Source organism: Peromyscus leucopus, chromosome 5 (genome assembly GCF_004664715.2).
Source record: "Peromyscus leucopus breed LL Stock chromosome 5, UCI_PerLeu_2.1, whole genome shotgun sequence".
NCBI lineage: Eukaryota > Metazoa > Chordata > Mammalia > Rodentia > Cricetidae > Peromyscus > Peromyscus leucopus.
This window is the reverse complement of record NC_051067.1, coordinates 39,941,635-39,963,427: the sequence shown is the minus strand read 5'-3', so window position 1 is coordinate 39,963,427 and position 21,793 is coordinate 39,941,635. Positions and strand designations below refer to the sequence as shown.

At 45.8% G+C, this 21,793-nt stretch overlaps 1 protein-coding gene, 1 long non-coding RNA gene and 10 other non-coding genes across 12 annotated transcripts; 4 read left to right on the top strand and 8 right to left on the bottom strand.

Moving 5' to 3' along the window:
• Positions 1–1,634: 1,634 nt before the first annotated feature.
• On the bottom strand, positions 1,635–3,615 carry Abt1 (activator of basal transcription 1). The gene is made up of 3 exons (XM_028880015.2): positions 3,326–3,615; positions 2,608–2,807; positions 1,635–2,455 (listed from the first exon to the last, which is right to left on the bottom strand). The coding sequence occupies exons 1-3, from the start codon at positions 3,588–3,590 to the stop codon at positions 2,093–2,095; spliced, it is 828 nt and encodes a 275-aa protein (XP_028735848.1). The 5' UTR covers positions 3,591–3,615; the 3' UTR covers positions 1,635–2,092.
• A 64-nt stretch (positions 3,616–3,679) lies between these two features.
• Positions 3,680–5,459, top strand: LOC119088038. The gene is made up of 2 exons (XR_005091603.1): positions 3,680–3,767; positions 4,830–5,459. It is a non-coding gene; the product is annotated as an uncharacterized LOC119088038 (long non-coding RNA).
• Positions 5,460–5,562: 103 nt separating this feature from the next.
• Positions 5,563–5,647, bottom strand: Trnay-gua. Its single transcript is given in 2 exon segments — positions 5,563–5,598; positions 5,611–5,647. It is a non-coding gene; the product is annotated as a tRNA-Tyr (tRNA).
• A 988-nt stretch (positions 5,648–6,635) lies between these two features.
• Trnay-gua lies at positions 6,636–6,720 on the bottom strand. Its single transcript is given in 2 exon segments — positions 6,636–6,671; positions 6,684–6,720. It is a non-coding gene; the product is annotated as a tRNA-Tyr (tRNA).
• Positions 6,721–8,267: 1,547 nt separating this feature from the next.
• Positions 8,268–8,389, top strand: LOC114702256. The gene has a single exon (XR_003735947.1). It is a non-coding gene; the product is annotated as a small nucleolar RNA SNORD22 (small nucleolar RNA).
• Positions 8,390–9,312: 923 nt separating this feature from the next.
• On the bottom strand, positions 9,313–9,410 carry Trnay-gua. Its single transcript has 2 exons — positions 9,374–9,410; positions 9,313–9,348 (listed from the first exon to the last, which is right to left on the bottom strand). It is a non-coding gene; the product is annotated as a tRNA-Tyr (tRNA).
• A 2,601-nt stretch (positions 9,411–12,011) lies between these two features.
• Positions 12,012–12,084, top strand: Trnaa-agc. The gene has a single exon. It is a non-coding gene; the product is annotated as a tRNA-Ala (tRNA).
• A 1,646-nt stretch (positions 12,085–13,730) lies between these two features.
• Positions 13,731–13,818, bottom strand: Trnay-gua. The gene is given in 2 exon segments: positions 13,731–13,766; positions 13,782–13,818. It is a non-coding gene; the product is annotated as a tRNA-Tyr (tRNA).
• A 2,545-nt stretch (positions 13,819–16,363) lies between these two features.
• Trnak-cuu lies at positions 16,364–16,436 on the top strand. Its single transcript has one exon. It is a non-coding gene; the product is annotated as a tRNA-Lys (tRNA).
• Positions 16,437–16,826: 390 nt separating this feature from the next.
• Trnap-agg lies at positions 16,827–16,898 on the bottom strand. The gene has a single exon. It is a non-coding gene; the product is annotated as a tRNA-Pro (tRNA).
• A 1,187-nt stretch (positions 16,899–18,085) lies between these two features.
• On the bottom strand, positions 18,086–18,159 carry Trnai-aau. The gene has a single exon. It is a non-coding gene; the product is annotated as a tRNA-Ile (tRNA).
• Positions 18,160–18,658: 499 nt separating this feature from the next.
• On the bottom strand, positions 18,659–18,730 carry Trnaa-cgc. Its single transcript has one exon. It is a non-coding gene; the product is annotated as a tRNA-Ala (tRNA).
• Positions 18,731–21,793: the final 3,063 nt, after the last annotated feature.

Here is a 21,793-nt window from a genome sequence, read left to right as displayed (position 1 = left end):
TGAGATTCATTCGGATGAGGACTCAGAGGCTTCCAGTCTGAGGAAACAGGATCAGCTGAGGAATTGGAGAGGTGAGGTGGCTGTGGCTTGTTCTACTTCTCTGATCTTCCAGCATTCGCCCCAATACCTGGCTCCAGGTTTGTTCTTATTTAATAAGACCATTTAGAATTACATCCACAAAGATCAATTTAAGGAGCTGGAGAGATGACTCAGCAGTTATGAGCACAACTGTTCTTCAAGAGGGCCCAGGGTTCAATTCCCGGCACTCACATGGCAGTTCACCACTGTCTTTAACTCAAAAGTAAGACTGGGAAGCAACGAGCATTTTCTATTTTGGTTCTTTCTTTTTCTTGTTGTTTTTTGAGACAATGTGGCCTGGCTGTCCTGGAACTTACCATGTAGACTAGGTTGGCCTTGAACTCACAGAGATCTACCTGTCTCTGTCTCCCAAGTATTGGGATTAAAGGCTTGCACAAGCCCAGCTAACACTTGGTTTTCTCAATGTTTCGTTACTGTGCTCTAGGCACACAGCAGAACCACAGATTAATGTTTTCCATTAACTTTCCCTCTGTGCTTACCACTGCTCCTGTAGAAGAGGCTTGAATGCGGAAAGAGTAGGTTTAAGCAGAGACCCAGGGAAAGATGTAACGCTCCCTTTTATTAGCCATGTGACTTTTTAAGACTAAGAAGTTTCTGCCACTCCTCATCACTGTCACAAGTAGATGATAGCTCTGGAATTGGTCGTTAAAACAAACATTACATGTAAAGTGCAGAACATATTATTTAGGATTTTTTTTTTTATTTAGGATTTTTATAATATCTCTCCTCACAGCAACTGAGTTAATGAATATTTATTTGTCAACCAAACTGAACCCCTAAGGAGTGAGAGATAAAGTTGGATCTTCGTTCCTGGTAACACCAGGGAAGCAAATGTCAACCATTACTGTAAAGCAGGAAGAATGCTACCCCAGCAATCAGACAATGCTTTCAGGCCACAGAACCCACCTGAGGAGGGGAAGGCGGAGAAGCCAGCCTGGCATCCTGTTTGACTTGATCTCAAAGAAGAAATGGGCCTGAGCGTGTAGGGAGGGGAGGAGGAGGCAGGGAGGCAGGCTGTCGGAAGAGCAGTTTCAGAAGGTGCTGAGGAAGGCGGTCCATGTGACAGAACTACAGTGTTGGGCAGGACTGAGGCCGGGGAATGGACTGAGGAACGGTGGCTGGAAAGGCAGGTGGAATGGCCCCGGGAAGGGCTCATACGCCGGCCAAGTCTCTTTTCTCCTACATCTAGTAGTAAATACCTTTTCCACCTATGTGCTTTCCGTACATAGACCTATAATCCCAGCCACTGGGGAGGCTGAGACAGGATTTGAAGTTCTGGGCCTATCTGACCACAGAGGTAGCTCAAGACTTACCTGAGCAACTTACAGAATGACCTCAAGACTAGCCTGAACACTTGAGTGAGGCCCGATCTGAAAATGAAAAAGGTCTGAGGAGCAGTGGTTTCATATCTGCTAGTCACTGAGAGTCAGGGGTCGCCTAGGATCATGTCTGCACCAGGGTAACTAAGTAGCATGCTTGGCTTCAAAAGAAGTTGAAACTTACTTGATGATTCCCACCTGAAAAACTAAAAGGCATATAAAAATAATTATTTTTTATTTTCAAACAAAAATTTCAAATTGGGCCACTAACCCAATTCCTGTCAATTCTGCCCCACCACAGTGGATGAACACCACAGACCACATGGGCTTATTATTACTACTCTAGTGGAAGGCAAATCCACTCTTTGAGACAGAAATTGTTAGGAGCCCAGAGAAAGAGGCAGGAACCAGAAGTTAAAAACCAACAGGCACTTCCAGTAGTAATCATCCTGGATAGTAAGAGTCAGTTCTCAGCTGGGCACTTACAGGATTTGATCAGAGTGGGTAAAAGAGGCCACCAAAAAAAACCAAGCCTTTTACCAGACTCTAGGTCTACGGAATAGAGAGAAAACATCCACTTAGACACTCCATTTCAGCCTGCCGGAGGCAGACCAGCAGAGGGCGGGGCTGGCAGGTAAAAGTGACTTCTTTTTCCATCAGCAGTCCTTTACTGGTTATGATTCTTCCTTGCTCTCGGCGGGCGGAGGGGCTCCAAAGATCCTGGCAAGGAGCCCCCTGTTGGATCGGGCCTGGTCCTGGGCATTGGCCAGCCGAGCTCGTTCCCGCCCTCCTGGCCGTGCTGCCTTCCGGGCTCTCAGCTCCTGCTCAGTGGGACGCTGAGCAAAGGTCCAGGAGCTATTCGGGCGAGTAGCATCCCCATCAGCTGCAAGGAAGCGCTTTCCGCGTTCTACACTTTGAAGATAGAAGTCAGTCTCTCGCTTTGCTTGGGCGACCTCTGCTCTTAGGCGCTGCCTGCGTACCTGGCGCTCAAAGGCAAGGTGTTCGCTGAGGTGGGACCAAGTAAAACGGTGCAAATACTGTGAACAGGAAAACAACAAATGGTCAGGGCCGGGAAGACCAGAATGGGAGAAGAAGCTGGGAGCTGTTTAGAACTAGCAAGAGGGACAGGGTGCCTGGGCTAGGGCTGGAGGGAATAATGAAAGTGTGGCCGAGAAACCTTAGACCTCACCTTGAGGTTCCACAGGTCATAACGGAAGGGACTGCGCCTGCGGGCACCCATGGGCGTGTTATGTAGACTGGCTGCCACTCGCTTGGCTACGCGCTTGTCACGAAATTCCACCCAGCCTTCTGTATAGTCCTTGCTGTATTTAGCTGCCTTTTTTCCTCCCGCGGCCGCTGCTGCCTTCTTTTTGCGTCTCACAAAGCGGTCTGTGGGCCAAACACAACGAACATCCTGGTCAAGCATCCACTGAGACACACCTCCGTTTGGCCAGAAGTCCAAACCTGCCAGCTCGGGTGTTAGCTCACAGTTGTTCATAGAAAAAGACTATGTGTAAGGTGCAGACTCTCCTTTCTTTAACTCATTCCTCTCTTCAAATGATAACTCCCTGAACAAGAGCCGCACCAACTCCCACCTCCATTTCCAGAGTCTGCGTGTCAAGAGGTGGAAGAGGCTGAAGGAGGCTAATCCTACACTGTTTCAGGGATTATTTGAAAATCAGGGGTATCTTTCAGGCCTTATTACTGCACTCTATCCGCCCACCTTCTCCATTCTCCTTCTCCCGCCCCAGCCTTCTAAGAGACATGAATGGTACAGATTTAACAGCTAGCGGGGAGCCTGAGCCTTCCAAAAGCCAGCACCCCACGTCTCATCCGTGTACAGCCAAGACAGTAAGTCGTGCCCACCTGCCTGCGTCGCCACCCTCTCATTTCGACGCAGGGCTTACCCTCGGCCTGGAAGAAAACGCGTCCCACTTCACCGTAGGCGCTGAGCAGGTTGCGTACGTGCAGAGGCCGGAATCGCGGCGGGACGTGTCCCAGGTACACGATACCCGGCACTACCTTCTTTTTCTTCTTGCTGCTGCTGCTGTTGCAAGCCGCTTCCTCGGGCTCCTCCTGCTCCTCCGCCGCCTCGGCATTCAGCTCTGCCTCTCCCTGCGACTCTCCCTCCATCGGCGCCTGGGGCTGCTCCACCAACTCCGCGGCTTTCATGACGGCGGATATGAGACCCACAGGAGCCGTAAGTCTGTCGCCACCCGATGACGCATATCCTACGAGCCGATCTGAGATCAGGGAGGGGACAAAGGTGGCCTATGACGTAGATCCTGTGTGCTGTTCTGCGGCGTGAGGTTGGGGCCATCCCGTGAAGACCAATGAAATGATGGCGTGGTCAGTTGCGGGGGAGCGGAGCCGACCAGGCAAACGCAAATGGACAAATGGACGTTCAGAGCTAGATTCCGGCTTGGGGCGGGGCGGGGCCGGCGGGGCGGGGCCGGCGGGGCGGGGCCGGCGGGGCGGGGCCGGCGGGGCGGGGCCGGCGGGGCGGGGCCGGCGGGCGGGGCCGGCGGGGCGGGGCCGGCGGGGCGGGGCCGGCGGGGCGGGGCGGGGCCGGCGGGGCGGGGCGGGGCCGGCGGGGCGGAGCCAAGCCACAGGAAGTGGGTTCCTGCGGAATGTCTCCGCTGGGCACAGCCCTGTCCCGCGGCAAACTCTCGAGGAATCGTTTTAATTTTCTGGAAAAACGTGTGTGAATGTTTTTGCCCGCCTACACCAAAATGCGCGTCCTGGTGCCTCTCGCGGGGTTTCTACAGACCTTGTTGGGAGAGTTTGTGTTGTAGAGACCACAACAGTATTTTATTCCGGGACGGTGGTGCGAATGTGGCGGAGGGGGATAACTCACCCTTTGAAAGCTTTATGAAGTTCAACTGGTAAATTTCAGCCAGAGCTTTGAAGTGTTAGTTATTTGAAGTTTCAACTGAGTTTTAAACATTTTCAAATTAAAGTTTTGAAGCAGCTTATATACATTTGCACATATAATTTTGGGATTTTAATTGGGTCTGTGCTTTTAAATTTTAAATGCGCCTCTAGCGATTCTAAGCTTAACGTTGTGACTATTTCAATCTGTCAATGTATTGCTTATTTAAAGGCGTTTCTTTGACTGCTGTTGTGCTAGAACCTATTTCTATTTCAGGTTGGTGAGCGAAGGGTACGGACGCGGTAGCCGCCCGCGCTCAGCTCTCTGGCCACACTTCGGTCAGAGCCCCGCGCTGCCTGGGCACGGCCGCCAGGGGGCGCGGTCCTCCGCCAGCGGGTCGCCCGCGCGGCCAAGTGGCCAGGGTGGGACCTCTGCCCAGCGCAGTGGCAGCGGCTGCGCCTCGGGCTCCTAAGGCCAGCCGGGGAGGCTCCAGCGATGCTGCCAGAATTCGTGAACTAACCGTCCCTCCTGCTTTGCAGACGGAGCCCAGGACGACCCTGAGGATTTAAGTTTTCCCTCACTGGACATAATTTCTTATCCTCCCCCGCTACGGAAATTCTAGAGGACAGAAGCCAGGACATTATTTGTAAAGCTCGGGTGCATCTGAAGGCTTCTTGTGAGTTTGTTTTGGTGCTTTCATCGATGAGAACTTTCTGTTGGTTACCGCTGCTCCCTTTCGGGTGTAGGGAGAACAGACTCCTACTTTGCATTTTTAACTGACTACCTCACCCGCAATGGTGATGCTTGAGAACACCTCATAGAGTTACTACAAAACCCACTGGTGCCGGGGGAGAGGCACATGAGGAAGATGCCACACTGTCTCCTGCGGTGTCTAAATGGCCACACTGGATGCTATTTCTCTACACTGGGTGTGCTTGGAAATACTTAGAAACACTGTCAAGTCAGCTGGGAGTGGTGGCAACCATGTGATCTCAGCTCTTGGGAGGTGGAGAAAGGAAGATAACTTCCAGACCATACTGGGCTACAAGAGAGACCCTTTTAAATTTTAATTAATATTTTTAAAGTATGAATACAGTAAAGGATCGTGAAGACTTGACTCGCCAATGAATGAACATGCAAAATAGTGGATTAAAGCATTGTTAACACTCCTTATTATCCTGTCTGAATTTATTCCACCCCAACTTCTGTATTTGTGTATATGCACGTGACATTGAGAATCCAGCGCTGGTTGAGACCCTTTCAAAAGGTCATTCCTTCGAGCCGGATTCGAACCAGCGACCTAAGGATTACTATGCAAGCCTACAGTCCTCCGCTCTACCAACTGAGCTATCGAAGGAAGATAGTAGTATATTCTTTAAGGTTTATAAACTAGCTGGTGGATTTGTTGCAGTTCAACTGATTCATTTTGAAATAGATCGTAAGGAAGTGTTTTTAAGGTACTAGGATATTCTAAAAGTAATTTAGCTAGTGATCACACAACAGGTGTTTAAGAACATGTTTGAGATGTGTGTTTTTAATGTATAAGTGTTTCACATAGATTTCCAGAAATGTTCCTAGGGATGTTCATGCACTGACTCTTACAGACAGGACTATCCATCCCCTTTGGAGCACTTTCCCTGCCGTGCTCCCCGGTCTCTTTAGCTTCTCCTTTCTATTAATAGAGAAATGACAATGATACCATAGACAGACAACACCATCCTGAAGCCCAACTATTGCCCATTTCACCAGAGAAACGCGTCATTCTTTCTCCTTTTTGAACAAGGAAAACTAGGTGCATGAAAGGCCTTTAACATGGCCTAGGAAAGGAGAGGAACATGCAGTTTTGCACAATTGTAGTGAAGCAAAAAAAAAAAAAAAAATGAAACATTACACATACACTCCACCTCAAACAGGAATTTTAACCGTTCCATTTTCAAGTCTGCTGTCATGCTTGACTGACAAGCATCTATGATGCCATTCAGCTTCCTGGTCCTAAGACAGAAAAATGAGTACCGTTGGGAAAAACAAGGAGTCATCCAGGGGTATTTTTATTGAATATCTGAATCATGAACAGTTTGGATATTATAAATTATGACATGTTTGAAAATCTTTCTGGTATGTTTATTTGTAAAAGATAACATCTTGTGGCCAGGCGGTGGCGCACGCCTTTAATCCCAGCACTGTGAGGCAGAGGCAGGCGGATCTCTGAGTTAGAGGCCAGCCTGGGCTACAGAGTGATCATTATAAGCTTAAGCTATACATGAACTTGACTCTCCTCCATAATTCAATGGTGGTGTTTTTATACTATCTTTGATAATTGAGTCTAAATGTCATCAAAACAGTGCTCCTTCGAGCCGGATTCGAACCAGCGACCTAAGGATATCAACAATCACCTACAGTCCTCCGCTCTACCAACTGAGCTATCGAAGGAAGCTGTCAAGTACCTTATGATTTATGGAATAGCTGGCTGTTTTGTTCTATTTTCTTACTCATTTTAAAAGCAAACAATCAGGAAAGTCTTTTAAGATATTAGAATATTGCTTTCATTGGACTTGTCCTACTGTGCTGTCTTGTCTCCTTAGGACCTCCTCCCTCTGTTAAAAGTGAGAGAAAATGTCTACAGCAGACCAAAAGCTGCATGTATTCCTCTACTGCTTATGTTGGTTGCCTAGTAACAGAGGACACTTCCCCTGCCCACTGGAAAAGCAGCATGCGAGCTGCTTGGAAGCATCACATGGAGAAAAAGACAGTTTTTTTTAACCTCATTTTTTATTTTTACTGATTATAGACTTTTAGCTTATTACCTAGCCACATTTAAGACTGTAGTTTAAGCCACAAATTAGATTTCCTTTGTTGGTTTAATCTGTAGTTGACCTCATCAGGAAGCCTCCATTAACCACTCTCACTTTGTGCCATAAATGAAAGCTGACAGTAACTGCTGTGTGTCAGTCTTATCTCTTTGAGAAATTCAAGCCTTGTAATATATTGCCAAAGAACCCACTGTTTGTAAATGTATACAAGCTGGTACTCTCACTGTAGAACTTGGATAGTTTCAGAACAATAAAGAGACATGGATAGAAAGAAAAAAAAAAGTGAGAGAAAATAACAATATCATAGACATTACCATCATGAAGCGGAGCTATCAGCCCTTTCAGAGAAATGCATGATTCTCTTTTCTAAGGAATAAGGAAAGTAAGGGGTAATGCAAACGCATGAGACACGGAACTTGAGAGCCTTCTGATATGTGTTTGAGTTTGGTTTCTGCCACTGTGTTAAAATGCTATGACCAAAAGCAGCTTGGGGAGGAAAGAGTTTATTTAACTTACGCATCTTGATCACAGTCTGTTATAAGGGAAACCTGGGCAGAAACTCAAGCAGGCAGGCGGGCGCTTGGAAGCAAGAAATGAAGCAGATAACATGGAAGAATGCTGCTTACTGGCCTGCACACCATGGCTTACTCAGCTGCTTTCTTATACAGTCCAGGACCACGTGCCCAGCAGTGGCACCACCCACAGCGGGCTGAGCCATGCACATCAACCATTAATCATGAAAATGCCCCCCCCCAGAGGCTTGCCTACAGGCCAGTCTGATAGAGGTTCCCTCTTGCAGATGCCCCTGGCTTGTGTGAAATGGACAGAAACAAATCAGCACTGCATGTGTTTAGGAATGGAGTGACCCATGTTACAGTGAATAGTTATGCTGGAACAAATAAACAAAACATAACATGTACCTCAAACTTGATAATCTAATCATCCATATTTAGGTATGCTGTCATACTTGGCTGGCAACCACCATGGTGCCACTCAGCTTCCTGATCCTAAGACAGAAAAGTGACTACCATGGGAGAACACAGGAAGCCATCCAGGGAAGCTTTTATTATTTTTTGGAATTTATAAATTTTAAAGTTTTTTAAATTTTATGGAAATATCTCTAGTATTTTAACCATAAAAGACCATCACATTAAAATGAAAGTTCTTCCCCAGTGAAGAACTCTTGCATTTCAATTCCCGTTCTAGCCCCAGGGCTTTGTGAAGACAACCTACTGGGGCTGGCGGAAAAAGAGAAGAGTGTTTGTTCCGGAAGGAATTTCCTGAGGAATTATCCCAGTTTCTGAAGAAACCGTCAAGCCTTTCTCGTCAGGTTCCTCCGCTCAGCCACTGAAGTTGCCACATCTACACAGAGTGGGCTGAGCTAGTGGCTGGGGTAGGTGGCTTCTGGAGCTCCGGTGCGCGTACAGCAACATCGAGCGAGAGTTCCAGAGAGAGTTTTGGGCTAGGACGGAGACTGCAGAGGAGAGGAGATGGGGGGCTGAGGGAAGGTTGTAAGGGGCTGGGACAGCCTAGGTGCACCAGAAAGCCTCTGAGAAAGAAAAACCAAAACTCATACACCAACAGCAAAAACAAAAACTGCGGATATTTACGAGCCCTGCCTGGATTCTCCTGCTTCAGCCTCTCCGGATGCGGGGATTCAAAGCCTGGGTCTCCACACCCGTCACCTGTCATTTTAAGAGACTCCTGTTCAATCGTCTTCGCCCGTAGTGGGAAGGAGGAGAGAGAAGAACACGGACCTGATCCCTCTTTTATACCCTCGGACCCCCTTTTCTCAAGCCCACCGTCCCCGGGGAGAGGATCGCACATTTTAGGTGGGCGGAATGTGTTGGGCACACTCTGTGCGAAAGGGACTGACCTGATGGCTTTATCTGGGAAATAGTACAGGACGTTTTGCTTTTGGGGTATGCTTAGCATGGCCTCATAAAATTCTTTCTCTGTCGAGACCAGCTGATCCCGACCACAGCGGACCCACAGGCTGTCGCCTATGTCCTAATTCCTGGCAAAAAGTCAGGGCGTGAGAGCAGGGAATCCTTGACATCCTACGCATCCAGTGGGTATAAAGCGGAGACTAGAGTAAGGGGGAGACACGAGGTGGGGCGGGATAGGACAGGACCCTAGTTCTGTCTAAACGACACCTACATGTTAGGGGAGACGTGATTAAATTATATCTGCATTCCCATCAAAACACTCATCCTTCGAGCCGGATTCGAACCAGCGACCTAAGGATATCCTGGGAGGATAGGCAAACTCCACTACAGTCCTCCGCTCTACCAACTGAGCTATCGAAGGAGATACCAGGCTTTTACTTAAGTAATATTATATGATTTCTATTTTGCTATGTTGGAGGTATTTTAATGTAATCTCTTCAGACATTTGACGTATTTTATATAATGATGCCGATAATTTCATGGGTATATATATATATAAAAAATTTTAGTAAGATTTCCTGTCCTCGATCCTCTTCTAGACGTTCTGCAGCCTGTCCTGTCTGACTTGTCCTGTCCTTTCTCTTTGATTTGTCTAGGTTTGCTAGATAAATGATCGGGTTGCATTAAGTTTGAGACAGCCGAGGAAGATTTTTGTGGGGGGTGGACAGCAATGACTTTTGGTCCTTTTGGTGCCCTGGCATTTCTTCATGAAAGTCGGGAAGTGGCATCATTTAACAACTGTCAAAACTTCAGTGTGAATTGTAAAATAGTCCTCATCTTCCGGTACCCATGGAAACAGAGTTTGGAACGCTGACACCCAATCCATTGTTACTGGAAGCCCAAACTTTGTTCCTGCTGAAGACCTCCTACCTTGAGTATGGACACGGCAGCAGATGGATCTGTGCCTGGGGGATGAGCTAACCTTCTGATCCTGTTCCACACCAACACTTCTCGTTGTCATTTAAAGGATAAATATTGGCCAGACTGGGCAGTCTCTGTCAGCAAGGAGAAAGAATCCGGACAGTGGTGAGTACCAGGTCAAGTCTATGACAGGACTAATAATAGTTCAGCAAGATAGGAATACAGTTTTAGCATCTGAGATTTAAAATCTCTTATATGGAAGGAGCTTCTTTCCACAGAAAGTCATCCTCTTTTTGTTAACCCTGCCTGTAATGAATAAGCAAAAGAGAAAAGCAAATATTAAGGGTAGTCTAAAGGTCCTTGAAAGGCCTGTGTGGTGGTCTAAAGACCCCAGAAAGGTCTGTGTGGTGGTCTAAAGACCCTGGGAAGGTCTTTGTGGTGGTCTAAAGACCCCGGGAAGGTCTGTGTGGTGGTCTAAAGACCCCGGGAAGGTCTGTGCAGTGGTCTAAAGACCCCGGAAAGGTCTGTGTGGTGGTCTAAAGACCCCGGAAAAGCTTGTGTGGGTCTAAAAACCCCCAGAAAGGCCTGTGTGTGTCTAAAGACCCCGGAAAGACCTGTGTTGGCGCCTTGCACAGCTCAGAGACATAGGATCAGGTTTTATGATGTGTTTCTTTTTCTTTTCTTTCCTTTTCCTATTTGTTTATTCCTTTATTTATTCATATTTAAAGGGTGTTGTTTTCTAACTCTGACAGGCCTGGTATTCATGGCCCAGGAAGGCCTCCCACTCAGCTCTAGAATGTCTTACCCTTTCAATTTTTATTTATCTTGCTTGGATTTTATTGAGTTTTTAAAAATAAACATTAAGCTCACAAGAGGAAGTCTCTTTTGATGAACTTTCAGGAAAAGGGGCGGTTATCCTTGTGCTTATTGGGTAGGGGTCTCCTCTGCTATTCTAATATGCGACAGGCCCCTGGCAATGTCTAGCCCACCCTCTGCTCACCACCAGAGTCCTGTCTAGGACTTGGAGCTACACCTGATGCTCAGCACTCCGTAAGTCCAGCAGGAAAGAGCAATGACTTCTTTTCTCTTTTTGCAAAGACTTCTCAAGTCTGAAACCATACATGTATCTACTTCTAGCCGAAGGTGGTGGAATATTCTAAAAGAAGACAGGAAGATCATGATTTAGGGATAACCTTCGTCAACACAGTGAATTTAAGACTATTGAGGACAACATGGCTCTGCCTCAATGCTATCAGCTTCTCAATATTTACTTTGGAAATCTAATTTTGAAACTCCTCGAAATCGGGTCAAAGGGAAGAGAAATTAACCAAGACAGAAGCCTCCACTCTTGGCCATGTGACCTCCGGCAGCGATTTAAAACAAACAAACAAACAAAATCAGACAAAGGGCTGGCCTTAAGGGGCGAGCATTCGTAGAGCCGCAGTGACCACAGAGTCGCTGAACCCAGCTGCGTCAGCTGGAAGTTAGAGGATGTGAGGACTGATGGGGACCGAGGAGCGAGCCAAAGCCCAGCCTCGCCGCCTGGGGAACTAGTGTTTTCCTCGGCCGAAAGCCTAATCCGCACCTGGCTACACAGGCTGGTACACAGGGTGCCAGCTTTACCTTCCCGCCAATCCCAGCACCGGTGTTTCAGGGATCTCCGCGTCCTGCCCCGGTCCGCACCCCTACGCCCTCCGCAGAGCAGGCGGTACTGTCCGTCATCGGCACAGGGCGGAAGTCACCCCGGGCTCTTCCGCGACTACCAAGCCACAATCCCACACTTTTAGCTTCGTTTTGCTATGTAACCCAAACTGGCCTCAAAAAGGAGGCAGTTATCGGGCCTCAGGACTCCTTTCTTCTCCTCCCTGGCCGTTCTGGAGTTACGGAACACCACCCCCAGCTCAGGAAACACTTTCTTAAATACGATATTTCACCTTCTTCATTTCAGTTTCACCATCTTGTCCAGATTTCGTTGGGCTTTTAAAAGCAAACATTAAACCCACAAAAAGGTCTCTTGTTTGGTGGATTGGAAACGCTGGCTTGTGTTGAATTATATCCAGATATCAAAAGGGAGCAAGGCAGCAGGCGTGCAACGCCAGGTGGGGAATTAGCTCAAATGGTAGAGCGCTCGCTTAGCATGCGAGAGGTAGCGGGATCGATGCCCGCATTCTCCAGTTTTTGCATCCTTCGGGTTTCTTTTCCCATCATACCTTACAAGAACAAGAGCAGCCCACTAGGGGCACCAACTCAAAGGCCCTTCATAACTTGGCAGGTTCCCTCAGCAACCCGGAAGGGCCCAGTTGTTGCCACACACTTCTGTAGGAAATGGCCGAGTTCTCTGAGATTTCCATTACGGCTTGGAGAGCTGGAGTTTTGTTATTTTTGAGGGAATTTGCAAACCTACACTTTCAATAGTTATGTGATATTATCTTTTCATTCATCTGTTTCCCGTTTTCCTATCAAGTTCTTACAGCTACAAGTAAACGCATTCCCCTTTGTTAATAAGATGAGAAAGTGTATGCAGATCGTGCGCAGGCGGGTTGGAATCTAGGTCGTTTGCTTATTTGCTGCAGTTCACGCTGGAGCGATTGCCCGTCCTAGAATACCCAAAAGAGCGTCCAAGATATGGAAAGAAATGTAGGACTCTGTCTGGGTTGGAACGTACTGTGCCTTGCAGAGAAGCCTAGTCCAGGACTATCTAAGACACTTTGTAACTGAGGCCCAAACATTATCTTTGAAAAGAAAATTGGACTATTTTTCTTTTGCCTCCAACACCCTTTGAAAACACAAGATCTTCCAGAGCTACCAGCTCAGACAGTACGTTGCTGTTGATTTAAGATCGTTATGGTTTACAACAAAAATTGAAAATAATCTGCTAAGAGAATATGGGACGGAAGGCACAAGGAATTGCAAAACACAAACCCTTGTACAACTTCGGCATATCGATCTAAGATCTTTGTTGATATGAATCTCTATTTGACACCTCCACAGTGTATCTGAGATCACATTTTTGAGAGCAGAAGGAACGTAATTTAATGGGGTTAGCTTAGCAAATACTTTCCGCTGATACTGAGATCTCCTTTTGCATTTCTCCCCTAAAATTGCCATTTCTTTTCTAGCAATGCCTTTTGTTTGGTTTGTTTTTAAGACAAAGGCTCACTTTATTGCCAGGGCTGAGACTCCTGGGTGATAAATTCGCCGCAACACCAGCCTAGCAGTGTTTTAAAGCCCTTGCCCTCATTAAAATCGTCTGCATACCTTTTGAAATCAGTACCGCCTAGGTTGTGGAATATCTCCAGGTGATTCTGATATGCGCTGTTTCCCCAGCCGCTTGAAAAAACAAACAAAACAACAAACCACCGTAACATAATAAGCCAAGACCACTGAATAGACAGAATTTTCCCTGGGGTCAGAGGCGTTGTGACTCTCCGGGCTGAGGAGCTTGAGCCTGAGGTCCAGCTGCTGAGAATTCTCCTCTGACCACTGGGGGGCGCGCGTGCCCCACCGATTACCCGAGGGCCTCGAAGTCACTCCCAGCGGCGCGGAGGGCTGAGTGCGCGCTCCCGGCTCCAGACCCCCGGCCCAGGGGACATTCCTGGTCCCTTGCTTCAAGGGACAAGGGTCTCCAGGGGTGGGATTATGTGATCTATGAAGTCGAAGACTGCTTGCGAGCATTAAAAATCATTACAGGGAACAATTTTTCAAACTTATATTCATTTCACTGCACATGGAGAATAGAGTTAGGCTGATTCAAACATTGAAGACGACACTCAGTTTGTCTTGCGGGTGAGCTACAAAAGTAAACGCTAAAATTACGGATTCCTTCGAGCCGGATTCGAACCAGCGACCTAAGGATGCCCGGAAGATCCAACTACAGTCCTCCGCTCTACCAACTGAGCTATCGAAGGACCCACGTGCACTTTCTTCCCACAGGGGATGCCATCTCTGCGTGAGGTTAGAATCCTGTAGGAGCTGCCTCTTACTTTTTTATTTGTATTCGTCCTTTTCTTATTTTTTCTAGGATTCAGCGCCTCTTCAGAACCAAATTTCTGCCACTTGATGCCTTTGCCCCAGAAGAAAACGTAAATTTGAAAACCAAGGAAACAGAAACAAAACTATTGTAAGGACTTTGAGAGGACAAACCTTCATTGTGGTGAATTTAAACAGCCAGTTTTTAACCCATTTTGCCAGCAAGATTTGAAACGTATTAACTTCTAGCTGCAGCAAAAGTCTCTGACCGGTCCGGATTTAGTTGTGTACGCCTACAATCCCAGTACCAGGAAGTCAGGGGCAGGGAGATCTCAGTGAATTCCAGGCCCAACCTGGTCCACAAAATGAGTTCAGTGAGAGCCAGTGTAAACAAACAAAGGAAGACACCATAGGATAAGACAAAAGGAAGGATTTCCTGTTCCCTTCGCGTAAGGCCCAGTCTGCCCTGCAAACTGCAGAGTCCCTGAACCTCTGTATCCTTTTTGTCTCTCTAAAGTACACACTTGCTTGCATGAATAGATCAAACACTGTCCCTGAGTAGACTCAGTTGCTCAGAGTGAGTGTCTCAGCCTGTGCCCTTCACCCAGAGCCTTGCTAAGCTCAGAAGTATTCCTACGCCATTGTGGTCCCGCAGACGATTGCTTTCTGGGTTTTGTTTCTTGTCCTGCCGCTCTCTCACCAAAGAGCATGTAAACTGTCTGCAGACGGTCTGTCACAAGGAAAGCTCTCGTGAGATTCTTTGTCAATTCAATCACATTTACTGAATATATATATATATATATATATATATATATATATATATATATTAAAAGGCACCTAAGCCATTAAGCAAACGTTCAAGTGCCTCTCACCTCTCACACATCAGGCTAAGCTCCTGAACGACTAAACATCACAGGTTGTTTTGCTTGGTTAGTTGTCTCCCTGTTATGAACTGAACTGTGTCTGCATGAAATGCATAGCATGAAGCCTTAACTCTCAACCCTCCGTGTAGCTGTATTTGGAGGAAGGAAGTAATTAAAATTAAGTCAGGCTAAGAAGACTTCAGGCCAGAGCTAATAGAATTGTGTCCTCAAAAGACCCCGCGAGAGAGCTTGTGCTGCACCCCAAAACAGCCAGGGCTTTGAGCATGACTTCCTTGTCTCCCACTAGGAGAAAAATCAATCTTGTATTTAAACCATCTGTAATCACCGAATTATATTCGTCGATCGATTTGAAAGACTCCATGGCTTCGAGCACTGTAAGTTAAACCACTGTTTATGTTTGATTCCCAGTTTCACTGTGTACATTCCAGCAACATCACCAAATCTAGGGACTCTGTCCTGCTAGTTACTATACACGATTGTGTGTTGTGCCAGACCTAAGGAGCTGCCTTTCTGAATAGGTAGCATGTGAATTTTTTGTTGTTGTTGTTCGATGGAATGGTTAGAATATGGAATGACGTGACGTAACAAATGGAGACACATTCAGGTTCTTAGGTAAAGGAAAAAGGAAGGCTTGGGTGGGAGAGGCTGGGGAGGGTGACTGGGCACTCAGACGTGGGTATTTTTTGCAATGCAATCTCAATGACCTCTTGGCAGATTTAATGAGGTGCTGAGTGTTAATTGGTTTTTCCGAAATGATGTAACTGTTACCGTCTAAGCTCCTTTGCTTTGATTACATACTAGTCAACTTTGGGTATGAATTCGGTCCTTCCTATATTGAAAACAATTGAAAAACGCATCAAACCACAGAGTTATATTTCTTACTATGAATTTATGAAGTTGACAGGCAATCCGGCCGACTCGGCCTTCCTGACAGACACACAATCAAATGTCTTACCTCTACTTTGCTGCGGTCCGCTGTGATTCAACATCTGTCAACATCAGCCTCCTCGCAGATCTTGTCTGTATTATTGTCCTCTTCAGGTCTGTTCTTCACACAAAGAGCAAGGAAGTCGGGAGACTTGGCAGGTGATGGGAACACCAGCAGAAAGCACCAGGGGCTCGGAGAGGGTTGACGCCTGGGGCTTTGGAACTGAGCTCCTGTGGGAGGACTGTGCTCAGAACCAAGTTAGCCACAAGGTCTGGAGATCTGGAAAAGCATTAGTGATCCAGGAAATATTTTGTGATTTATCAAGGAGAGAGATGGAAAAGAAAAGAAGAGAGAAGGGGAGGAGAAGGAGGGAGGGAGAAAAAGAAGAAAGAGAGATCAAGATAGAAAGATCGAGAAATAGAAAGATAAGGAGGAAAAATAGGAAAGAAAAGATGGACACCAGTGAACGAGAATAGGAAATGAAGGAAAACGTCAAGTGGAATACAGAGTAATAATTTGCTGCAAAATTTTGTTGTTAGAGTTTCATCTTACCTAAAAAAAAAACTAATGTAAATGACGGAATAAAATCTAAAATCGGAATTTATGACTAGTTTAAGAAAGGGGGAACAATACATATTCTCCTATTAAAGTGCAGACTCTGTTTGCACATGTGCCCGGCTAGCTCAGTCGGTAGAGCATGAGACTCTTAATCTCAGGGTCGTGGGTTCGAGCCCCACGTTGGGCGCAAGCTTTTTGTTTGAAGTACCACGTAATTCATTACGTCATTACCATGAAGCGAAAACTATTTTCAAAGCCTGAAACTTTTAAAAATTAATTCTGACATCCCCGCGAGCAGCTATGTTACTGAACGTTGCACCATGCAGCTATACCGCTTTTGCTGAATTTAGAGCCCCTGACTTTGGATGGTGCGGGGCTTGCCGGCCTAGCGAGACTCAGACCCACTGGAGGAAAAAGTAAAAGTCAAATCTGGAAGCAACTGGTTTTAATTAGAAGAGATGTCAAGATATAAAGCAGAAAACAGCGCATGGGAAGAACACTTGCAAAAGAGAGTGTGATCTTGACACCATTTGAGGTACAGCTATATTTAACCTTCCAGTGACAGGAAGGCAAAACTGGGCTCGTCCGGGATTTGAACCCGGGACCTCTCGCACCCTAAGCGAGAATCATACCCCTAGACCAACGAGCCACGCATGTCAGCTGTCGACGTTTTCTTAATTATTTAACAGATTCTTTTTGATTCTGCTTGGTAGGTGTTTGGGAAATATAAGTTACGTTGCCTTTAATTTTGGTGGTGTTTTGTTTGTCTTTCCCGATAAGCCAGGTTACTTGAGTCTTCTGGACGTTCCTTCAGTAATCTCTAAAGACTGCAAACACCTCTTGACCCATCCTTGTAAGAGAAACAACCATGGCGTTTATTAAGAACACATAGAATTTAATTCCTTCTCAGATTTACTTAGTGGATGTCTGGAGGGCTCATTTCTGAGCAAACCCGAAACTGAGCCACACCTGTCAGTGGGAGACTTATGGCAACCCGCCTGCACCGTCCCCAAACACACCTGGACCTCACGACTTCATCGGGGAATTTTCCTTCGGACGACAATGCGACAGGTGAAAAAAATGCACTACCCGAGATATACAGCCAGGAGTTCACGAATAAACAGAAAAACCAGCTGTTCAGGGAATGTAGAGGTTAATAGGATTGGGATCCTGAAAGAAGGCAGAAGGAAAAAGGGTGTGATGAATGGAGAGGAAAACATCAAGAAATGGACTGAGCGGAGGGGCTGGCGGCTAGCTTCACTAAACCGAATCAATGCTCGGACGGACTAAAGCAGATTCTGGAAAGGGGCTTAGCCTTTTCTTACCTGAGAAATCAAAGGTTAAATAAAAAATTAAAAAAAAAAAAAAAAAAAAAAAGGAAGGAAAGAAAGAAGGAAGGAGGGAGAGGGGGGGAGAGAGGAGAAGTTTCTCTAGAGGCTCAGGGTTCCTGCCCCAAACACGCGCCAGCAGAGACTCTGAGTTGTCAGCTCACACTAACCTTGTATGCCAATACTGGACACTGTTTACAGACCGTTCCGAGGCAGCGTTTAGGCACTCGACAGAGATGAGACCTTTTTCCTTTTAATGAATTCACACTCAGCTCGAAAAGATGCCCTGGACTGTTCTGCCAGTCTAATGTGAAGCAACTGAGCCCCAGGGAAAATGAATGTCTTACAATTTTGCGTAGTGAGATGGACTCGTTGGAAAACATTGCCTCGAGGTTGTAGAAACCGTCCTGTATCACTAATCCTTGCAAAATTTGTCTTTCCCTCTGGAAATTTCATGCAAATGTTATCATAAGGTTGGTGGGAGACTGAGCCCGCAAAAAGGGAAGGCTGGCCCGTACGGGGATCGAACCCGCGACCTTGGCGTTATTAGCACCACGCTCTAACCAACTGAGCTAACCGGCCAGTGGCGGAAAGCTCTGTTCAAAATGACAATAACAAGTTTATATGGCATTCTTTTTCTGGTTTTGTTGGAACACACCCTGTATATTTAGACAATTGAATTTGCCCTCAAAGAGCTGGACTTTTCCCGTTTCCTCAATTCTATACTCAATTATTTTTTGTGCTAGGAAATACAGGATTAACGACATCCTCTCCTCGTTTTTGTTTTCAAGACAATAAATAAGACTTCTGCCCTAAAAACCAGTCGTACACCACAAATAACCATTTCCAGAATGCTTCTCTTCTCTCATCATGCATGGGGTGTATTTTTCTATGCTCTCGAATTCATTTATTTCAAATAAAATGGTATTAAAATACTTTAAAGTAATTCTAGGCCCCTCGGTGCTAACATCCGGCTCTATTAGCTGTAGTTTAAAAAAAAAAATACTGTAGAAAATGTAGTTCAGGACATAATACACAATGATTTGACATTTTAAACGTCCCGTTTGCAAAAGAAAGGAACTGGAGATGCCGGGGATCGAACCCGGGGCCTCATACATGCGAAGCATGCGCTCTACCACTGAGCTACATCCCCAGCTGCTACTACATATGCTTTGAGATTCAGCCCAATTTTTGAATCTGCCTTTTCCTTCCGAAACTGAGAGCTTTAGAATGTTTTTGTGTTTGTGTCTAGTTTTTGCTTTCTTTACAAAACAAAATCTTGAAATGGTCAGAGAGACGATAGTCACCGGCTTTTCAAGTACAGGATACGAGAAAAGGAGAGAACCCTTATTTCAAAGCATCTTTTCTTTCCATTTTTTCAAAAGCAGCTAAAGCCAAGCATCATTAAACAAACGGTTGTTTCCACACCCCCTCCACCTCTCGTTTCGTATTCAAAGAGCTAGCCCAAAACAATTCAGTTGCTCCCTTACGAGCTCCAGCAAAAGTGATTTTGCTTGGGCCTAAGTGTAGAATATTGATATTGTTCTGGGAAAAGCCTAGGAATAGAATGTGGGCGTTGTTAGGTTTCAACTAAACATAATTCGATACATATACACACTACACACACACACACAAAAAAAAAACCCACACATTTATGAGTGGTATATATGTGGCAAAGCATAATATAATGTTCATCATCCTCAACTCCCCAAGGCAAACAGTTCATATACTAGAGGCAACGGATTAAACTAACAGACATGTTACCATCCTCTTGACCTCTAAACCTCTGTGTTCATTGGCTTGGTTGTTTTCAAACACAGAAAATTCCACTACTGCGAGCAATTCATTTTTAGGAGACAGTTCTCTGTGAGTTTCATATCTTCGTGTTTTGTTATTGACAACCTGACTTCTCATTGTTCCAGATTCTTTTCAAGATGATTACAAAGCGAGCAGCCTTAGAAAATAATGTCTCCAGAGAAATGAGCAGTTATACTTCCTGCTGGCTATGTAAGAAAATGGGATCCGCAACTTCGTAATCCCTTCCCCAGACACAGCTCACTGCATGTATAGGGTCATAGCCCTGCTAGTGCTGACTTCTGTGAACTGGAGCTGGGGAGCCAAAGGACAAATACTGATACTCCGGCCACCCCTGTTAACAGGGACCTGAGGGTGACTCGGGCCATCAGGCTCAGCTCCTCACATCTAGTGAGTCGTCTCTCTGGCCCTGGCTTGCATTTCTGAAAATATGTCATTTAAATAACTTAGAATTCTGTTGACGTGAGACACAATTGCTCCTGGCAGCACCAAATTGATCCCGAGAGAACGTTGGGCTTCTAAGACATTTCCATTTGGAAGTTTGTCTTCTTGGCACAAAATGGCCTACTGGGCAAAGAACTGCCCTTGCCTCAACTGCTGACAGTACGAATGCTGTCCTTTCTGGACAAGTGGGACACAAGGAAAGCAACCACTGTACTCTGCCAAGACAGGGTAAGATGGACTTTCAGAATTCCTGCTTCTGAAAATGGTCTGTCAGATACTCTAGGCCTGTAGCCAATTTGAATGCACCAACAATGCTGAGAAATATTAGGTGACTGTCCAGGCTGCCAGCTGTCTCGGTCTACTCTTGCAAGATTCCTGAAAGTTGCTTGCATCCATCTTCCGTTTCTCAGGTATCATTATATTCCTTCTCAGGTCTTTGATGGGATTGAAGACTAGCAGTTATAGTTACAACTTAGTATATATATATATATATATAGATATATAGATAGATAGATAGATATATAGATATATAGATATATAGATATAGATAGATATAGATAGATATAGATAGATATATAGATATATATCTTAGATAGAACATATTAAGTATTAGATTCAGGTTCTTTAGGATAGGACACCTTTTGGAATAATCTGTGTAACATGCCATTTACCTACGCTCTAGACTTCTCTGGGTTTCAGCATGTGTTTCTTGCTTGATATTGTTCACATTGGTTGTAGTTCCATCCAATCTAGGTCATTATTCATCGTTACTTCTGGACAATATTTGATAACCACTCCTTTGTATATAGTCTTGTATTAGGTTAGAACCTTCTTATTTAGACAAAAGGTGGAGATGTAGTGGGTAGCCATTCCAGCTTTGATCTGGAAGTTCCAACCCCCATTGAGGCTTCGGTAACTGTCACGCCTACGAGGCGGGGCCGAGAGAGGACCCTGAAGACCCGAGATCTGATTGGCTCTCTTGGTTCCTGGACCCTGGACGCTGGAGGTAGACCGAGCAGAGTTCTCCAGAGAACACTGCCGGACTGTGCTACACCTTTCCCAGACCCTGTTACCTATCCCTTCACTTGTAAATTAACCCACAAGATAAACCTCCCTTTTAACTACGTGGAGTGTCCTTAATGTTTTAACCAATAGGGTCCCATGTAGCCCCGGTTGGCCTCTAACTCACAATGTAATGGACACTGGACTGGATGAGGATCTTGCTAAATTATTTCTGTGCGCTGCTGTCCCAGGCCTGTGGCTCCTACCCTAGGCCCCTCACAGCCCATCAGTCTTCCCATCCCCCTCCTTCTCATGAATTCCGTACCTTGTTCACCATAACAGGATCATCTACTTAAATCCCCAAAGCAAGGCATGCGGGTGCCTTTCCTCCCTTAAGGGCGGAGGAGGGCAACTCTGGAGATTTTTGTGGAAGTCTTTCTACACTCACGCTACCATTCGAAAGCTCTTGCCCTCTTTTGTGGGTACTGTGGCAATTGTCTTACTTTAACATGGTTCTCCACAGGATGACTTACCAACTGAAGGCAGGAATCTTGGTTCTTTTGAGTGGTAGCATCATGATGTCATAGAAAACCCAGTTAGTGTTACTTGAGGTAGTCATGTCTGGGACGTGTTGTCCCTGTTCTATAGCAATTCTCTGCCAAACTTCAAGTATGAATGTAATGTCAGAGAACCTTTCTTTGAAATCAGTAATCTTAATTTTTTTTTTATTTATTATGTATATGGAAGAGGGTGCTAGGTCTCATTACAGATGGTTGTGAGCCACCATGTGGGTACTGGGAATTGAACTCAGGACCTCCGGGAGAGCAGTCAGTGCTCTTAACCTCTGAGCCATCTTAATTTTAATTTTAACCTCTGAGCCCAGTAATCTTAATTTTAAAAAGAAAGAAAGAAAAAGAGAGAGAGAGAGAGAGAGAGAGAGAGAGAGAGAGAGAGA

What these genes read in the sequence shown, in the direction of transcription:
- Abt1 (XM_028880015.2), bottom strand. Translation starts at nt 3,590, where the DNA reads ATGAAAGCCGCGGAGTTGGTGGAGCAGCCCCAGGCGCCGATGGAGGGA. An exon ending in CGTTTTCTTCCAGGCCGAGG is followed by an intron (nt 2,808 to 3,325) that starts GTAAGCCCTGCG and finishes TTTGGCCCACAG; the next exon opens with ACCGCTTTGTGAGACGCAAA. An exon ending in ATGACCTGTGGAACCTCAAG is followed by an intron (nt 2,456 to 2,607) that starts GTGAGGTCTAAG and finishes TCCTGTTCACAG; the next exon opens with TATTTGCACCGTTTTACTTG.